Raw genomic sequence first — 20,950 nt, 5'->3', positions numbered from 1 at the left:
TGACATTCACAACATAGGACCAATTCAGCTTGGTAAACTATGTGCCAAAGTCTATGGATGGTGATTGAGAACTCAAAGAATAGCATTATCTAGTTTAGCTTTTATTAGATTTTAGTTATTGAGAACATTTTAAGATACACTGAAGAGCTGAATCAAATCTTAGCATGTAACCTAATATGTGACACAAAACACAGTAAATAAAAATAATAACAGAACAAAGAACATATTGGATTGGGCTAACAAAGTTTTCATTGTGAAGTGAAAAAAAAATACTGATAAAAAATTGGCAATCAAATACTCTGGATTTTTTAATGCTTTCAATGTCCTAAATAGATGACCACTTTAATTAGCATAATATTGTTGAGTATTTTCTACCATCTACTAGTAGGTCTAAATCTTCAGCAAAAATTTTTTTCTTGGCATTTCCCATTAATATTAATGCTCGCATCATATTGCACAAACCCATAATTTATAATTCATAGGGATTGTTGGGGAGGAGGGTCACATCACAACACCATGAGAGAATTATGTAGATTATGGAAGGCAGAGCTTTAGTGCAAACCATAGACATCATGCAAAATTAGATTTCCACCCCAGTACTGGGGCCAGTTTCTAATAAGCAGCTTTAATTATGCTGCTGAGCCACTATAAATTCAAATATTCCTGATGCATGACGGAATATATTAGATATACACAATTTAATCCCACTGAACTTATAAGAATATTCAAAGCAGCAGGAGGATACACTCTCCCCTTCACTGAATTAACATAAAAAATTTTTTGATTACTTTGGTGTTATGCAATAATTAGAATATCCAAAAGTGATGGTTTATTTCAGACGAACATATAATTTTTTTTTTTTTTATTCAGTAGCACGTTGCAAATGATTCAACTCTACCTGAGAAAAATCTGCGGCAGTGTTGGGTCAAAGCATTAATGCACATAATACTGAGCAACCGATTACACCTTCCTTTGTTTCACATGACATTTATGTAGCTAAATTTAATTTAACTATAGTACATTTTGTTAGAAAAATTGTCAAGAAATAAAGCTTCTTTTCAGAGAAACGAATAATAATAAAAAGATTTTTTGTACAGGTATTAAAAATAAGTCATGCCTACAAACAGTGACCTTGCTAAGGACTACTTACTAACGTTAACACTTACAAAATAAAAAGAACTGCAACTGGCAATTTACAACTAAATAACTAACACACACACACACACACACAATGCTGAGACTATTTACTGTGTGACCCATTTATTGAGTACAATAACTCTTTAACCCAAATATTTAACTAATATATAATTTCCACCCACGGCAAAATAGGGCACTGTTTTTAAATGTAGCATAAGCATAAAAAGTTAGCTTCTGGAATATTTTAGAACACAGATGCAATGATAGATCATGTGAGGTTTTTTGGGAGGATTTCAGTTTACACCATCAGATGTATTCATGAGAACATAAAACTCACTCCTTAGTTTGTCTTTCTTTGCAGGACATCCCTGATGTGCAACTAAGCTTGATTCCCTGCTGTTGTTTTTAGGGTTTTGTTTCTTCTTGTGGTCTTTGCTCCCTCTGGTGTTGTTAGTGAGGCAGTGCATCAAGTGGCTCAGGAAGGAGATATGGGGGGGGGGGGTATAAAGAGGAGAGAGCAGGGAGGTGGTGATTTAATCCTCGCAGCCCAGCAGCTCCATTCGCAGTGTGATGCTCTCATGCCACTCCCACGGGAGCACGCGGACAAATCGGGCATTGAAAGGCGGGTCAAATATGTTCTTTTTGTGCACATTGTTATCACTGTTGCCAGGGAAGATCTACAGGTAGAACGTAGAAAAATTTTATTACAAAGAAAAAGAAACCCAGTGATCTTGTAGAAACTGCTGTGTGTATGGCATTGTTAGTTTCTACAGAACATGTTGTTACATGGCACAGGAATCAAACAGAACACATCTCAATTGTCTTTACCCTCCATTTTTACATGCATGGAAAACGTTATTATAAAAAAAAATTATTTATAACTATTAATTGCTTCCCAAACCCACAGAAAAGCACAAAGTCTTAAAAACAAAATGTGAAATGGAAATGAGTGTCTGACCTTGTCAGTATTTCTTTTGTCATCCTTTACCACAGTCCAGTCCCGACCATTGTTACTGTAAGCCACTTTATAGGCTGTAACAAACTGCACATTTCCAAAGTCTTTAGCTCCTTGAGTGATGATTCCTGTGATCCGCTTAGGGGATAGCAAGTCCACCTAATTAAATTACAAAGCATTACTACTGCAAGCACAATGCCATGGTAAATATAGCCAGTTTATATTGGTATAGTGATATGCAAGAAACAAAAACAATAGGCGATGATTAGTTTCTATACAGCTTGAAAATGTAACTAAAATTCGCAATTCGAGTCATAATTTATTAGTTATAAAACTGTTGCCTAAGGGTCCACAGTTTGGCCCTTGTGCAAGGCCCTATGCCTAGAAAAGATTTCCCGCTATTGTCATTCCCCAAACCAGGATAAAAAAAAACGGATAAGAGTTGGGCATCAGTCTAGCAACCTGTTCCCATAAAAACATTACTTCTATTGAAACATTAAAGCAATGGAATCTGTTACCCAGCACATGAACAAAAAACTAAAATATGCACAGTAAAAATGAATAAGTCCTGGTATCAAGAACAGTAGCTATTACACTAAACACTAATCAATTGGGGCGGGGGGGGGTACATCTCAAGTGGTTTGTATACATTTTCGTGCAGTCCTTTAGGTTATACTGTAGTTGCGAGTTTCACCTGTAGCCACTCAGATCTGCTGTTGCTGGCTGCGGTCCAGGCGTTGGTCTTGCCCTGCTTGTCCAGACGGGCATAGTGTGGATGCCAGGTAAAGGCCTCAATGCCCCATGTGCGGAAAGAGCTGGAGCTTGAGAATTGAGAATCACCAATCAGCCGTGACTTCAAACCCAGTGGCTCGGAGCATCCTGTGGCGATAAAAAAAGATTGCAAAGATTTTCACGAATATGATTTAATTTATACTGATTGCAGATACTCAATACACTGTATATAAATACATTGATATGCATCCTAAACTGAGTATAAAATGTCTGCAAGTTTGCAAGCATATGTTACATTTAATCTAATCAAAGGTTATGTGGATTCAGGGAATAAGGCCGTCAAATGTCAGTGTTGCCATAACAACTGCAACCATTATTATTTTAACTGTGTTTTCATACCCAGCTGCTCTAAAGCTGCACATTGGTGCAAAAATATGCATTCGCAGATTCCAATTGCGAATGTGATGGGACACAAAATATTATACCTTTAGTATTCTATTACATTATGAAAATGATTTGTTTGCATCATTTTACCGCATAGCAAATTCATTTTGATTGGCCTCAACTGTATTTTTCTACCTAACGTAGAAGCACACATAAACATTTATTACTGAGGTGCCAGTCAGCTATGTACACATAGTTACTGCCATATAGGACAACAAGGATAAAGAAATCTAGATAGAGCGAGGATGACAGACAATTAACATGATCCTTAACAGCTCTCCAAGGACAAACCAAAAGAACTATAACTCTGCCTGAAGCAAAGGAAGCATTTAAAGACTTTATATAGATTTGCAGCATTGGTGATGGGGGGTGTGGATGAATTGCATACATATAAGGGCACGTGGTTTGCGATGCATGCAAATGGGAACATAGGACAAAACTGCCAACCATATACAAATGTCCAATAAAAACCATAATGATTATGTAGATGATTATGTTTGTGACCAGGCATTAGCAATAAATGAGAAGCTCTGAATACACACAGTGGATTGTGCATCTTGTCATATTACATGATTTATTATACCCAGAGGTTAGTTCTGTTCCAATATTCAAGCCATGGTCTCTAAATAAATGTAATGGCTAACAATGTTTGTGCTCAAAGAAATATTAGATGGCTGGAGTCCAAGGGTGACCAAAGCCTTAGCTATTCATCTGGCTCCTCAAGTCTTTCATGTCAGTTTGGATTGTATTTAAATGACTGGACCTCTCACTGGATTATACCACATGCACCATGATTTAAACAACTTAATAAATACTTTGGGTAATTATGTGCATGGATTCAGAGAATATCGTTTCATAATACCACTGAGTTCGCAGCCGACTAGCTCCATTCTCAGAGTGCAACCTTTGCGACACACGGTGGGCAAAATGCGGATGTACTGAGCGAGTATGGGTGGATCGAACAGATTGGTTTTTGTGCTGTCGTTGTCCACATTTCCCACAAAAACCTGCAGAGAGAAAGCAAATTCAGGTTAGAAGCTATATATATGCAGATGATTCTTGGAGAGCATGAAAGATGCATGGAAATTTATTACAGTAGCTTACCACATCCTTCTTTAGACCGTTGCCTCTGTACATGGTGTACGTTTGTCCATCTAAACTGTAAGCCACCTTAAAATGTTTGATATACTCAGCAGTGCCAACACGACTGGCACCCTGAGTGATGATACCAGTGAAACGCATAACTCTCTGCATGTTGAGCTACAAACAAAAAAAACAAGCAAAGACACAAGCAAAGGATAATTCTTATTAAATTGCATTGTCAGATTAACCCAATAGGTCTCATTTATGAATCTGAATGAATTAATTTGCAGAGCATAAATAGAATATTTCTGACCATTCAACTGGGTTGGTAAAATATTTATATAGTTTGTGAGCTTATTGGTTTGTGGCAGTCTTTTCTATTAGTCTACAGATCAAGTTGGAAACTTTAATATATATTCTTTAGGTTACAAATTTAAGTTAAAATAGTAAAAAGTGAAAGAAAGCAATAAAGTACAAAATAATAAAATAAGACATGTTGGAATGAATATTCAATTGAGACAAAAGTAATGGGAATCTATAGGATTAAAGGAGTGTTGGTTTGCATATGTGATGCACTTCAAAGAATGGACTGCATCACTGAAAAATTCAGCAGATTCACAGTTTACTGATCTTTAGGGACAGACTTGCTGCAGAACAGAACATTCAGGGGGTCGACCTTATTTAACACCTCCTATAAGCCTCAAATTAACCCCTGACCCCTAAACACATATCTAGCCTGAAACTAAGGCTGGGCTTTTCATTGAAAATCAATCGTGCCAGTCATTCACAACTGTTCTTGCCAATGTCTATTTATTTATTTATTTATTTATAAATCAGTTTTTATTTTATGTGCGTGTTTATGTCCCCTTAAAAACATACTACCATGTGTGTAAGCAGCACATGACTTGATCAGTCTGTGACATGGAAGTAACATGGAGGAAAACTCTTTTATTAGAAAAAACTATTCCAGCTTTAACAATTTAGCATATTTAAAATACAAACCATATCAGTGAACTATAAGGCAAAAAAAAAAAAAAAAAAGAAATATTATTGTAAAAGGTCATATCGCCCAGCACTACAGGAAATACACTGGAGTTGTTCTCAACTTTTGGTTCGACTCCGCCCAGGCATGGGGAGCTGGATAAGTTCCAACTCCACCGCTTGGACTTTTGGTACAATCAGTAATTGTGATTTTTTTTTTTCAGATTTGGTAATTTCCGATAAACAAAATGGCACTGTTACCAAAACTTTTCCTTTTTTAAATTTGTGGATTTTTTTTTTTGTATACATCAAATTTAGTCTAGAAAAACAAACACTCAAGATAATTGATAAATAAGACCCGGAGTCAGAGATATTCATGGCTCATTTTAAAAGCAAGGCTTCTGCACCTCAATCCAAGGGTTCTTGTCATGTGTCGCCGAAGTCCATGCATTCACCAGTCCTTTGTTGTTAAGACGGGCCAACTCGGGTCCCCAGCGCTGTAATCCCAAAATGCCATAATACACGGAGGAGGCAGTGATCTGAGACTCAGCAATGCCACCGCCCTCCATTCCCAACAGAGAGATACAGCCTGCAAGACAAAATGACACATTAACAACCCTGCCGCTCACATTGGAGACAGACAGTGAAGCAGACAGATGGACTAACAGTGTGAGGGTCATGCTCATGGGGAGACCTGCACTTACATGGATGGATAAATGATGAGGACATCAAAAACTAGAGCTGACCTACTTTCTTATTTGTAAATACCAAAGTATTGAAGAAATTTAAAATATGCAATACAATTTTTTTGTAAATCACTAAAACAAAACACTGCAAGTGTCCTATTGTGTCAGATCATCAACTAAAGAAGTGTGGAAGTCCACTCACGCAGCTGACAGAACTTCCCAACAAAAGGGGACGGGCATTTGCAAAAGAAATCTCCATCGAGATCTTGACATGAACCCCCATTCTGGCATGGCTGAGCAGCACAGTCATTCACATCTGTGAAGAAGAGATCACACAGCACATCTTATATCTTTAACACGGATATTAATATTAAACATTAACATTCCAGTGCAGTTCTCCACTTGAGCTACAGATGGCACACTTGTCATCAGGAAAACCCCTGTGATCCATTCCAGCCACTGTAAAATCCATTCAGTCTCTTAAAACTGTTTTAAAAGAAATCAATATAATTTGATTTTCTGCTCAGATCATGTGCTTGGTCCTCTGCAATGCTCAAAATTGGAGTGACCATACATCATAATAATGAACCTTTGTATTGATTATGAATGGTAATCATAAAATTTAAACCATCATGGCATCTCAAATTTATAAATAAGCAAGATATAAAAAGTTTGATGCCCCACTGTGGAATGTAACTGTGGCCTGGCTTGCGGTCTTATACAACATAGGATGAGTTTCCCTTTGAGTCACCTCCGATTCCTCTGGCATCCTCAGCAGTGATCAGAATCTACATCTGGATTTCTGTAATGCTGATTTGTTTTAATATGTATTATTATAAAAAAAAATAATAAAAAAAACACATAATAAACGGAATTGAGCTGAAATTGTTAAGCAGAGCAGCAGAGAGCCTCTGGATCTGACTCTTGGCTGCAAATCAGTCCAGGTTTAGCCACTCTACAATACAACCACAACACAAATATGCACATTTGTATTATTGCGTGAGAAGTTTTGCATACATAGAAATATTTGCACTGTAATGATGCACATAAAGGTCACTAAAGCTATTAATAATGTGTCCCTCAGTTTGTTTAATCAGATTTCACTGGATAAGAGCTGCTATGGTGACAAAGGGGATTAAACAGTCAGGGTTATGCATTAGTTCCCCTCTCTGTTTGAAAACTATTTTCCAGCTACCTACATTGTAAAACACACACTTCGCGAACAAAGAAAACTGACTGGACCAAAGCTGCTTTTTTTTTTTTTTTAATTCTAAGGGATTTTGAGGGAACTGTTTAAAAAAGAAAGTCTGGGGGAATCATAATGTGATTTAATCCCATACTACTAAGATTTTGATATTTATTGTTCTATATGTGAAAGGTTTATAAATCTTTATATACTATTTCTTTTTATTTTATTAATAAAGCAAGATAAGTTGATGGTGAAATAAAGTTTTAAAACAATAAAAGACAAATTCTCAATGGACACATCTGACCTCATTCTGAACAAATTACCTCATTCTTCCTGAAATTATTTCCTGGCTAAACAACTGATGCTAAATATGCAGGGATAACTGGACATAAGCACAGTACATCTCACCATCATTAACACAACACCAACCAGCTACTGTTAAAAAGTCACACCTTTATAACAGCCTCAACACTCTACTACCCGTCCAGCTAAAGTCTGTAATAATGAAAACGAAGGAACAAAAATGGATTTTGTAACTAAGTGCACAGATGGAGCGTGACTGGTTATAGACTGCTGAAGCCAAGACAGCGTGAGCCGAGAGACACACGAACTCTGAGGTCATAACCGAAAAAGTTAGTCTTTCTAAAGGCTTCAATAATCCACCGAGAAAATGAAATGAAACCAAACTTCCATGTCCTTCTTGTAAATCAAAACTCAGAACACTGCACACACACACACACACACACACACACACACTTCTGCACGTACACACAGGATGCGGAACACTGCTGATACTCCCAAGGTTACAATAAAATCCCAAGGTTACAATAAAATTTGAAACACACACTTCCTGAATTTCTTGAATGGTTCATAAAAAGGCTGAAAATCATCCATTTAAATAACCTGGATTGTACCCGTTTGGACTTTTAAAGTTTTATAGGTTCTAGTTTCTTTCGTTTCTTGCTTATCTAGTTTTTGACCTCTGGCTGTTTTTGGATTACAGATTTATCTCTGCTGAACATGACCACCTGGGTTTTGACCCTAGCCTTGAATTTGGATCAGACTTCATGGATGGTCAAAATACAAAGACTCAGCACTTACCAATGTGCTGACTCTGGTTCCTGTTTCTTAAAAGTTTTATTGCTTAACATATATAAATATATTGCAGTCTGTTTAAACCAATCTATAAAACTGTGGCAAAGTTTATGCTTGAAAATTACACTCTTTATTCAGCAAAAATCTGCTTACAGTTGCAGGAATTTATACTTACATGATGATATGAAAAAAAAAAAAAAGGAAAAGATAGAACATGTACCACCCTTATTGCTCGCACTTAGAACTCACACCCATGCATAAAGCGAAAGCTGATCCTGGGTTCATAATGGACGTAGTCGATATGAGAGGAGGCAAGCAAGCTTTTGCACGTGACGAGGAAGAGTGGCATACCTGTGGGAAGATTCCAGCTGAACAGACATCAAATTACTGGTGAGAGGAGAAGATGAGTATCATGCACCTACAGGATGAGATTAAAGGACTATCAAGCTGTCTATAGTAAAAGTGTCTTCTTATGATGTGCTTTACAGGGAACAGAATGACACAACAAAGCCTTGAACACCGCATCGATCCTTTTTTTAAACTGGCAACAGACCAAAAGCAAACGTGTCATAACAACGACACCGAACGTTCTGTTCACCTATGAAAAACATGAAGCTGCCCCCTCCTGTTTTGGCTCTTGGCATGGCATTTTAAGGAACAGAAGAGAAGAGGCACAGAGAGAAGCAAAAAAGACAGTGGAAAGACAAAGTAAACATTCCAAGAGCATCTGAGAGACTGCGTTTCTCAAACAGAGATGGAGCAGCAGAACACAAGATTAGCTCCGTCATGGAGTCCAGTCACGCAGCCGTATAACTGTCCTGGTAAAGAAATCCTAGATGCCAAACTATAGATTTCTATTTACACTTTAAAATAATCCCACAACTTCCACTCATTCTCCCGATTCTACTTACATGAACACACACTGCTCCTAAAACTGTTCTAAGCCTAAAACTCAGGTTCCATTCTATTTTAGGTGAGATAATGTGCCCAGTACTTCACTATATAAAAGCTTTTGACATAGATTTCATGGTCTCTCACCAAGCTTTCAGGGTAATTTTACACCAGCAATATAACAATCCCATCAGCCAAGAGCAAAGACTGTGACAGTGTCAGAGTTGACTTAATTCACTCTTCCGCCTCCAACATTTTACCCCAGCAACAAGGCGAGCGTGTGATGGCGTGGGTGTGATACGCAGTAGGCCTTTCCCTGTTGGCTGGACAACCGAGTGTGTGTTTTTACAGTGTGGATGTGTGTGTGGGGCACAGACATGTGTATTTGGCTTTGTGCTGGCAATAAGTTTTCCTTTAAAGTATACTGAGATTTTGAATGCACTTATGTTCACATTAACTTTTATTCTTAAAAAAAAAAGTGTGGTATCAAAACTGTGCTTAAAATAAGCGAATGCAACTTTTAGAAACACTACATAATGTAGGAAAAAAATGGTATGCTCATGTGAGTCAATAACAAAAGGACCTGTTGCCACTTCAAATTCCAGTTGAACATCAGGCATGTGTTGTTCTTAGATTCTCTCACCCGTGAGAGAGAGGGAAAAAAACATGCAACAAGTCAAAAGCAATGAAAAAAAAACACAAAAAAAAACAACAAAAAAAATTATTATACATAAATGCAAGTAATAAAATATTTTTTTTACTAAATTAATATGACTTTGCATTAAGATTGTTTGATATATACCCTGCATTAGGCATAAGGGGTTCTATTTAAATATGTTCCCAATCAACATAATTATGTAACAACTATAACAATAATAATAAAAAACTCTTATGTCTCACATTGATGTTGTGCATTTAATATATATACTGTATATATATTCTTCCTGGCTGGACCTGATCCATCAATTACAAGGCAGCTTAAAACTACGCTTTGTGTTCTATTCCTTCCAATTTTTTTCTTGAACACAAAAATAACAGATGCTTTTTTGTTACTTCTAAATATTCACCATAAAAATCCATAGCCTTCTTTATCTTAAGCGACAGACAGTAACTACAGGCTAAGGATGAGGCTTCTTACTTACACCCACACAAACTTAACGACACTCCATCAAATCATCATAACGGACACAACCGTCTGGAAACTGAAAACAAATTGACATGGAAGGTCACTGTTTTATCATCAGTGCTGGAGACGTTCGCAAGCTTATGCTGTTATCTTAATCATCTCGACTGGTAAATCCAAGTGCAAGCAACACTTTTAATTAGGAGTGCATTTCTAGGTTCATCTTTTCCACACAAATAGTTTCTTTTTTTGAAAGTGTTCATGCAAAAAATGAAAAATAAAACTTAAGTGAATATATACAATAAATCATGGCAGGAAGCATTGTTATAGGAAAATAAAATCAGCGACTGGATTGTCTCCATCTTGATATTGATCATTTTCCAGTTTAAGCATGTCCTGATCTTACATACGTTGGTCCCTCGGCATACAAATTAAATTTGGTCTGGAGGCGAGTTCTTGAGGTGAAATTTTATATTGTGAAACACATTTTCCACTCGAAATAATGTCAATGCAGATAATCTGTTGCAGCCTCCCAAAATGTTTTGCATATAAAATCATACAAAACATTTAGAAAAGACATGCAAATGAAATAACATATTAAAATAAATAGAAATTAAACCTCACATAACCTTTCCTTTTGGCACCAGCTGCATGAAAAACAAAACTAAAAGTGGCTAAAAGTGACTGTGCTACAATAATACGAAATTTTATGGTTTTATCAGGTTAAGGGTATATTTACAATTGAGAAATTTCTATAAAACTATTTAGTTTCTGTTATCCCATAAAGTTCTGTACAAAGGTCTTGTGCCAAATATCAAATAAAATTAAATGATATACATAAAAAAAAAATGAGAGAGAGCCTAAGGATACATTTTAACAACTGGATGTTTATGTAACATCCACTAGCAGCAACCTCATTTCCTCCCTCATCCGTTCCAACCAATCAGCATTCAGCATCACCAGTATACAGTACTAATCACCGGCCTGATCATCTGTCATCATCTGCACCCGTTTCCCCTTCATGCCACAAGTTAGATGTTTTTTATATGCTTGCATGATTCATAGGTCACTGTGTGGCTTAACAAAAAATAAAAATACTTCCTCTGAAACTGTCCAGGGCTGAAAATGAGAGACAATATCTTGCCAAAATGAAAGACCAAAAAGTAATTTAGGAAGCCTGGAGAAGAATTCACTAAGATGACATTAAAAATAATAAGAAAGTCAACATAGGAAGAAATAAGGGGTGGCTCAAGACTTTTGCAAAGTACTGTAGTTGCAGCTATAAACTTGAATAGACACACTTTCTCTCTTTTTAAGCCAATAAAACATTAATGAACTGCAATTATTTTACTGATCAACTATTTATGTTCCAACATTACATATTAATTACAGAATTCCGCTTTTGGCAGATGTTAACTGTGAAATACGTGCTCATATTACGCCTCACTACATAGCATCTGCAGCTTGATCCGAGTGTGTTTAAGGCCACGTGTCTGTGTAAATGCAGTTCAAGCTGTGATTATTCCTGCTGATGGTAGCAACTTAGTTTGCCCCATGCTACCCCTACGTAAGCAATAAAAACCAACAGGAGCTTAAAGTTCAGAGAGGGACACAACTACTGTACTGCTAACTGCTGAGGATTTGCCACCTATCACCAAAATATCCTCGTAATCAGTCGAAATCTCTGGAACAGCTGCATCTGATTCTAGGATCTTCTTGTTCTACAAATGTTCACTTGCACTGATAAGAAGGCTGCTTTGGTTGCATCACAGCCACCATGCCTCTTGTTATCAGCACTGAATATCAGATTGTATTATGATGTTATGGTTTTTCTTATGGTATGTAAAGATGTTTAGGCTAGAAAGGATTCTTACTCTTTTCACAGTTGGTGCCTTCAAAGCCTTTCGGACACTTGCAGAAAAATCCCCCGAAGACATCTCCTCTGAGCGGCTCACAGATGCCGTTGTTTTTGCAGGGATTGGGATGACAAGGCCCTGCAAACGAAGGTCAAAACATGCAGAAGAACATTTAATCTGACATCAGGTGATAAAGCGAACACAGCACGGTGTTGAATTAGATAAATCACTATTCCCAGCATGCGATTGTTACATGCATTACCAGTCTCTGTCTCATTGCAGGTGTCTCCCGTAAAGCCGTCTGCGCAGACACAGATAAAGGAATCTTTCTCTGCTACGGTCACACATGTCCCACCATTCTGACACACATCCCCCTTACAGGGATCACCTGTGTAAGAGGAAATAACAGATTCAAGTTATTTTAACAGATAACTTTGAGTTTACGTAAATGACTGCAGTGAACTGTGAGATTTCTACTGTGGCCTGGGAAAACTCCTCACACAGTCAAGACCTCTGAGTTATGAGGTTATTAGTGTCTTTCATTTGTACCGTACCCGACTGTACAGGATGTTCGGCTTGGTGCACATTGTGCTCCGAAAGAATACAGTCTAGTTTTAACCACCAATGTTACCCTTTGCATACCTGTTTCCATGCTCTGGTGGCCAGTTGAACAATAGTAGTCAATTAATAATAAAAAGAATAACTAAAGCTGTGTTGCTAGATAAAATTAACTAATAAAAAAAGACAGCTAAATACCTTATTATGTGAGAGTTATACAGGAAGAAAAAGCTTATGTTCTGGTTTTATAACTAAGGCTGTTAGCTGACCACGACCTCTGTCTGCACTGCAATTTTTCTCAGAATGCGGCTTCAAATAAATAAATGAAATGATTTAAAACACCAACTACTTGTGTTTATACCCCCCATGGGCTGCATAATGTCTCCTGTTTGTGAACATTTCAGTTTTCCAAAGAACTACAGTATTTTTTTACACAAAGATTTCAACAGTTATATGCATTTCCTATGTATTTAGGAAATATTTAATTACTCATATTTGAATAATAATTGGCTTGGTTGATGAAATTGTATCAGCTGTATTTATTGCTCATGCACTGGCTCCAAGACTTCAATTTTGACCCAGAAAAACTTAAAAAAAATACACAGCACCATCCTGTCCACCCATATGGTGTGCACAGTGCACTGATCTCAATACGGATTCTGCTTAACACCAACAGTGAGGGAGAAAATCCCATTTAAAGATTTATTTTCAATTACAGTAAAAGATACCCTGCACATTTCTGGATTCATAACATTATCTGGAAATAGAAAATTCTAAGTTAACAACAGGAAATCAGGTATCGCTTTAATAACGAGCATGATCCACATCAGTCTCACCCTCATCAGCTAAAATAAGTCACTCATGGAATTTCAACATTTAACTCAGTAATTATTTTTACACACTGCTGCCCTTCTTTTAGCGGCCCACGTTAGGGGTTGCCCCATTTCGCACTTGATTTGCCACAGGTTTTAGCCAATGCCCTTTCTGCTGCAACCGTCTCCATTTTTAACCAGGAATTGAACTCAAGTCTTCCACAAGACAGGCAGAGATCCTCCCACTGTACAGAACAGGGATTATTTTTAATAGAATTCTGGTAAAAAATATATTTATAGCAGTACTCAATTTTAGCAAAATCTGACTTTTCACCTGTGAAGGAATTTAGTCACAGTGACATCCAATGGGTTTTTCCAGATCAGCTCACACACACACACCAGCAGTGGTTTGCATGGAAAATTTACACTAACCCAGGGCTGAGCACTTTCTGTTTACCAGAAAAAGAGAAGCAAAATCAAAACTAGTCATCACAATGTAGTCAGTGTTTGGAACAAGTGTATGTGTGTGTGTGAGAATGTGCGTGTGTTCGGTTGCTGACCAAGAGCTAGATGCTTCCATAAAGACCACAGGTCTGTGGCTATTGGTCAGCTGGTTAGTCAAAGCCTAGGCATGCTATTAGAGTCAAAGTAACAGAATAGTAAAAAAAAAATTCCTCTTAATTAGAAAACAAGATCTATTCCAAGTTGCCTAGATATTTTCTTTGTTTTTGCATTCTGGGAAAATATACAGAAGTGTGTCTGATATTATTACTCCCCTCAATTAAGTAAAAACAGATCCAGGGATACGCCATTTCTAAAATGATTTATCTTCCTCCGGTCAAGGACGGGTAAGCGCATTTAGACACGCTAGTGCAAAACCTACATTCCCACAAATCCACCATGAAAGTGATGCATCTGTGAAGAACATCCTGTCCTCCCTTGGCGCACACTCAAAATACCACCACTTGATACACATATTCCATTCAAGACAACCATCCAGTCTAAATCGGCATAATCTGTAAATAATTGGAGGTTTAATTACAGTTGCCGTTTCCAGCTGACTTCAATATCTCATTGCACTACAGGCTCACAGGAGTCATTGGGTGTTATTCTCCCCGGAAGAACGATACGGCCATGGACCTTATTATTTAAACGTTTTGATTATTTTCCCGAGTCATTAAATGCATTACAACATTAAAGCCCGGGATGCCTTTCTACCCCCCCAACCTGACTCCATGTTCTGAAGAATGAACTCAAAACTGTTGCGAAGAATGTCACAAAAATCATAATGGTAAGGAATAAAAACCTGCTTTGACTCAGAATACAGACTCTCTGTTATGACCTGAAAACAATAGTCTTCACAGAACTCTAACTGGAAGCACAGGAGGAAGTGTGGGATGTTGGTTGTAATTCACAACTCCTCATTCCACCAATATCACTCATCCTTTACTTAAAACTGTGAAACTGTTTACCCTGGTTTCAGGCCAAACAGAGCTTATATTAACATGTGGCATTCTTTCATTCCATTCCCACTCACTCACCCACTCGCTCTCTCTACCACTTATCCTGTTCAAGGTCCTGGAAGGCCTGGAGCCTATCCCAGTGGACTCGGGAGACTGGGTGAGGTACTACCTGGACAGGGTGCCAGTACATCACAGGGTTCAAGCATGCACTCACACTACAGGCAATGCCAAATAGTGGAGGTGTGTATTGTAATTCTTTTTTTTTTTTTTTTTTTGGCAATTCATGTACCGCGACACTGTCTACAAAACGATTTTTACATTTAATTTATACGTTTGCATTTGATGTAGTAAAGCGTTGCTGCTCTTCTACAATTCGGCAGGTGCTTTAAACTGTTCACGGGCCGCACAGCTTCTTGCATGGTAGGATCAAATTATTTAGAAAATTTAATGTTGACTTTTTAAAATTGTGGCGCTGACAAAATTGCTATACAAATCAAAATCAACACCTAGATATAGTGATAATTTTGTATTGAGAGGTCCCTGGTGATTCCCATCCCTACCAATTAGCTTCATTCACGTCCTTAAACTATGCGAGGAAACCGGAGTCCCAGAGGAAACCCAACAGGCGCGGGAAGGAGAGGACATGCAAACACCACACACACACAGACTGTCATCGTTGTCGTCAATAGCGCTTATACAGGGTCGCTAGGGCCTGGAGCCTATCCCAGGAACCTTAGGGCACAAGGTGGGGCAGGATGCCAATCTTCAAAACTAACTGCTTTACTTATTTATTTATTAATATTCCATGTAAAGTTCTCGCTGAATGTACAACCTTTTTTTTAACCATTAAACCAGCTGAACCGTTATCAGCTGAACTGATCAGTCGAAAGGAAAACCTATACAAGTCTAAATAATTGCCTTTTCACCTGAAGTGCAACTCATGATAAAACACTTTTCGCTATGAGCTACAAGTAAAGACAAGCCCGTATGTATGACTTCAACAGGTGTGTTCATTTCTTTTTTGAATAAAGAATGGGACAAAACGGGCTTCGGTGGAGATCAGCGACACAAGACCAGATGATGAGTAATACTGTATGTTCTCACTCTGCTGAGGAACAATTATGGTATCAACCCTCTCACGCTAAATGACTCATAATACCACTACTCCAGATGGAAAAGACATGAAAAATACAAAAGAACACACCAAGGCAAACAACAAGCTTCTTCATATAAAGCTACTCTGTAGAAAAAAACTACCAAATATTTAGATTTTCTGTGAGTAAGAGCTGCTAGGTAATCCAAGCACAGCTGACAAAATCTGTACAACTCGTTGGGCTGTTCTTTTCTTAGTTTATCTGTAGTTTCCTGTTCTACATTGCAGCGTACAGATGTCCTGAGCGACTAATACACATGTGTGTGTCAATTCCTGGAAAATCTTTTCTCTTCTCAGCAATTGAACAAAAGTGGGATCTGGTGCTGTTCTACAATAAAAGGGCACATGCCACTTGTAGAATATGTGCATCGAGGCCAGTGCATCATGACCCTGACCGAAATAATGCACTCCCTATAAAATAATGAATAAATAAATAAAAGTTTCCACTTCAATTAGAATTGCAAAACTAGTCTTCAGTGGGGATCTTTAAAATAATGGCATCATGCATGTTTTGCCCAACAGAAACATCCTGTAACTTAACAAAAAGAGGTAGAAAACAAAGAAAAACTAATTGTGGAATACAGATTAAAAATAAAAGAGCACACCCTTACGAACACACTGCCAACATGTCAAGAGGAAAGACGGGAAATACTACAGTGAAAAAACAAGTTAAATTGGAAGACGTCCAAACAACTGTTTAGCCTTTAAGGACCCTTAAGATGACTGAGTGGTGATTGGTTGCCTCGTTCCCATCCTCTGCCCTCGAGCTGGCTGTACAAGTGTTGTCAAATTGAACATTATGAAGAGCAAGAAAATCAGAATCAGAAATCGAAAACAGTTTAAGACATTAGAAAGCATTTTATAACACTGAGACACATGAAAGCTGGCTTTAAAATTCAGCACCACAACACCTCCATAATGGCTTGGCTAAACTAAACGGCCCTCATGCACCACACTAGAAGATTTCATGTAGAAACAACTGAACTAAGCACATAAACAGCAGAGATAAACGCTACAGAACTTCATCCTGAGCTTCACTTAACTGGTTAAAAGACCCAGCACCTGAAAGCTTTGACAGAGATACTAACTCTTCTTAATGCAGCATATGTACTGAAGTTAATGTTCACATATCCTTCTTAATTTTTATTTCTTTCCACATTGGACATCAATGCTGAAGGAATCCAAAACATGCAAAAATCTCCTTTGCTTTCCACAGCCTTCGTAATGGCTCTAATCTTAGGTTCTTCTGCAGCAGAGGTAGGACTCGTCTTGCTTTCCTGGGATGGTCTTCATGTTGATGGGTTTTGCAAATGCACTTAACAATACTGTTCTTGCAGAAACTGATCCAGAACAGCTGACATTCCTGTCTTAAAATAACTGTTGTTTTTGTTGCTATGTAATTACCTAATGCTATTTGTGTTATTTCATAATAATAAAAACAAATAATGCAGTATTATTTTAGAAAATAAATTCCAACTTATGTCCAAACACTTGACTTGTACTGTACATTAGCACAGGATTAAAACAAGAACACAGTCAAAGCCTGTGAGGCTTCTGGAACGTGGGAATAATCATTTTTAAAAATTTAGCACTGCAGATTGGAAAGTGGGACAAGAGACAGAGACAGAGGGGGCTCAAAAGAAAAATGCCATGTTGCTGAAGCTAAATATGGAACAATGATTTGGCACTATAGAAGATTAACAAGGAAGTGGAAAAAGTGTGACTGGGATAGGATTGAATTTATCAATGTATCATTTAACAAATGAGGTCATGCCCTGATGACAAGAGCCCTATGCCAGATTGGCAAAAGCCATGCAAGAGTTTTAAATAGTGTGATAGCAAGAGAGAGGTGTAAAAGGCTATCTGGTCACCTGATTTATATTTAGACTTCAATCCCTTGACTAACTGGAAAGATTTTTTTTCTTCTCAAATATGTGCACACAAAAAGAGACAAGAAAACACACAGTGTGCTATGGCACTCAGCACAGCAGCATGGAGAATAGAGGCACTTTCCTCACCACAAGTGTGAAGAGGGGGCAGGGTGGACATCCATTTGGTAGACTGAGTTCAAATCCCAGCACTGCTGAGCTACCACTACTGGGTCCTTCAGCCAGGCCGTCAATTGCTCAGTTGTATAATTATATAAATGTAAGCTGTTAAAGGCATTTTTAAATAAAAAATAACACAATTAGAAAACCAGTGGCAAGAACAAAGTAATAAACAAAAATCCAAGGCGTTTTTTTGGAAGAGATCTTTTTAAGTCGAGACCCAGATGCAGCTTTACAAGTCCTTGCCAAGATCTCCACATCTGCATGGTGGTGTCAGCCCACGCTAGTAGGAAAGACGCAAAGTACATGCAAGCTCTGCTGCACTGGTCATTAGTGGTAGGAAATGTCCAGGCTTAGCTGAGCTCCACTACATGTTTTGACGGCCACCGCCATTGAAATGACTCAGTGTTTTGGTCCCTGCGCCACACCTACAAATTTAAGCCAAGCCACGGCCTCGGGCATAACAGTACTTCCACAAGAAACAAAAAAAATTAAAAAAAATTAAAAAACTCCCTCTAAATGAATGACCTCAGTCAATCCTAATGAAAACGGAAAAAGAATATTTCATGCAAACATTGCAAGTCAATCCTAACAAGAAGGGAGGGATTAAAAAATAAAATAAAACAGATAAATGCATCTGCTTTATATCATCATGTTCCAACTTCTTCCACAAGTTATACAAATAAAACTTGATGACTATCTAAATCTTGTCAGATGTAAATGAGGCTTAAAGGGGACCTACGAAAACAATCATGTCGCCTACGTATTAGGCAACAAAGCTTATGATGGTCCAAGATGCCTCGGGGTCATTTGTACTTCAGGACAGGAGATTATTATCAAAACTTCTTAAAGCAACCAGACATATACAAAGCCCGGGAGCAGGGACACTATGTGCATGGATGAGCTCACACAATAAACATAGTTTTATCCTTAGGAACCAGCTACTGTACATGCCACATACTACTGTATAAATACTGTATACTGTATGCTGCATGACCTACAGATACTATTGGTCCTGTAATGCCTAAAAGGCAGAATAATTTACTATAAGTGCACAATGCAGGCAAATAGATGAAACACCATTTCCAGGAAGAGGACTGGTCCAAGATTTTTGGCATTCCTAATAAAATAAAAGAGGATTTGTTCAGCTTAAGTTATGAATACTCAAGGAAAGTGCCAAGTCTTGTGAAGCTCTGTTGTTCCAGGACGATTTGTTGATAAATCCATGTTACCACGTGCAAACACAATGTTCTGGCACACTGTTTAACAGGACAGAATGCAGATTATTTTCTCAACATGCACATCATCCACTCACACAACACTGCTGTGTGTATCTAGTCTGTTCACATACTCTATAATACACTTCTACTACACCTCTCCCATTCTCTCTCTCTCTCTCTCTCCCAAAAAAGAAGAAAAGCCCTTACCTCTCACCGCAGAGAAAGAAACAAAAAGAAAGCAAGCTGCAAAAAGTGGTGAAGAAAGTGAGAAGCTTGGGGAAGTTCTCATGGCTCTGCTTGTACTCCGTCTCAACTCTCTCGCGCGTTGTTTTGCGCGTCATCGCATGCGCTCCAGATTAAAAAGCGCGAGGGGGCAGGCCGCGATATTGGCTCTCCGCACGTGCGCTTGTCCTTTCAGCCAATCACGCCCTGTTCTAAAATTGTAGCCCCGCCTATATAGGCGTGGTCAGTCGACAAATCACTGCGCTACAGTAGCATTTTGCCTATAGTTAGACTATATAAAACTGTAAACACTCAAACTCACTGAAATCTGAAATAATAATGTAAAAGTCTAAGTCTGAGGATTGTGGTTAAAATATTGTACATTATAGTATTAGTGTATGTTTATTATAGTCTAATAGCTTTTTTCTACTATTGGATTCTTTTATGTTTATTTAACTTTTCTTACTAAAATAAAAGAAGCAATTTTAGTGGTTAGCACTGTTGCCTGGTACCTCCAGGGTCTGGGTTTGATTCCTGCTTGGGTCTGTGTGCACGTTTTGTGTCTTGGGTCTGGAGTTTGCATGTTATCCTCATGCTTGGTGGGTTTCTTCGGGGTAGCCTTGTTTCCTCCCACAGTCCAAAAACATGCAGATTATGCTAAATGAAGTTTAAGTGTGTGTATGTGTGTGCCACTTAAATGTAGTAAGTGTGTGTATGTGTGCCCTGAGATGGATTGGCACCCTGTCTAGGGTGTACCCCGCATCGTGCCCTAAGTCTCCTAAATCTTTTATACAGGATTAAGTGGTATAGATAATAAGTGAGTAACTTAGAGAGCTTCTGCATAAGAAATCCAATGCACCATACTGTTGGCATGTGTATAAATGGTAATTAAAATCTATTGAATCTAATAATAATAATAATAATAATAATAATAAAATATATACCTGATCATGAATCTATTTGTTCACCATATGCATTAATAATTATTAGGATTTAAGTTTGTTATTATTTTATTATATATATATTTTAATACATTTATAATATATTATTATATTATTAAACATACACATTTGCATACAAATATATACACAGGAGGATGAAAATATAGCATCTGCGTGGTAACTACATTGTGCAATTGTAAAAATAGATTTTTATTACTGTATAAAAATAGACAGACCATAAGAACAGCAGTGAAAATCATTTGCACTCCTTGAATATTACTGTACAAACCATCAAAATGATCCCAACAAACACAGGTTGAAAGGTGAATTTTCTTATCTAAGAGGTAGGTTGCACCATTTT

General features: G+C 37.7%; 1 protein-coding gene across 1 annotated transcript; it reads right to left on the bottom strand.

The window, feature by feature from the left end:
- Window positions 1-1,243: 1,243 nt before the first annotated feature.
- mfge8b (milk fat globule EGF and factor V/VIII domain containing b) lies at window positions 1,244-19,770 on the bottom strand. The gene is made up of 10 exons (XM_053505579.1): window positions 19,634-19,770; window positions 12,435-12,560; window positions 12,191-12,310; window positions 6,221-6,334; window positions 5,740-5,921; window positions 4,373-4,528; window positions 4,131-4,275; window positions 2,787-2,971; window positions 2,096-2,251; window positions 1,244-1,814 (listed from the first exon to the last, which is right to left on the bottom strand). The coding sequence occupies exons 1-10, from the start codon at window positions 19,713-19,715 to the stop codon at window positions 1,671-1,673; spliced, it is 1,410 nt and encodes a 469-aa protein (XP_053361554.1). The 5' UTR covers window positions 19,716-19,770; the 3' UTR covers window positions 1,244-1,670.
- Window positions 19,771-20,950: the final 1,180 nt, after the last annotated feature.

The sequence above is a fragment of the Clarias gariepinus genome, chromosome 10 (genome assembly GCF_024256425.1).
Source record: "Clarias gariepinus isolate MV-2021 ecotype Netherlands chromosome 10, CGAR_prim_01v2, whole genome shotgun sequence".
Taxonomy (NCBI): domain Eukaryota; kingdom Metazoa; phylum Chordata; class Actinopteri; order Siluriformes; family Clariidae; genus Clarias; species Clarias gariepinus.
Note: the sequence above shows the minus strand (reverse complement) of the source record. Positions and strands in the feature narration are given on the sequence as shown.

What these genes read in the sequence shown, in the direction of transcription:
- mfge8b (XM_053505579.1), bottom strand. Translation starts at nt 19,715, where the DNA reads ATGAGAACTTCCCCAAGCTTCTCACTTTCTTCACCACTTTTTGCAGCT. An exon ending in TGGGAAGTTCTGTCAGCTGC is followed by an intron (nt 5,922 to 6,220) that starts GTGAGTGGACTT and finishes TTTGTCTTGCAG; the next exon opens with GCTGTATCTCTCTGTTGGGA. An exon ending in ACAAGAACCCTTGGATTGAG is followed by an intron (nt 4,529 to 5,739) that starts GTGCAGAAGCCT and finishes TTTTGTTTGTAG; the next exon opens with CTCAACATGCAGAGAGTTAT.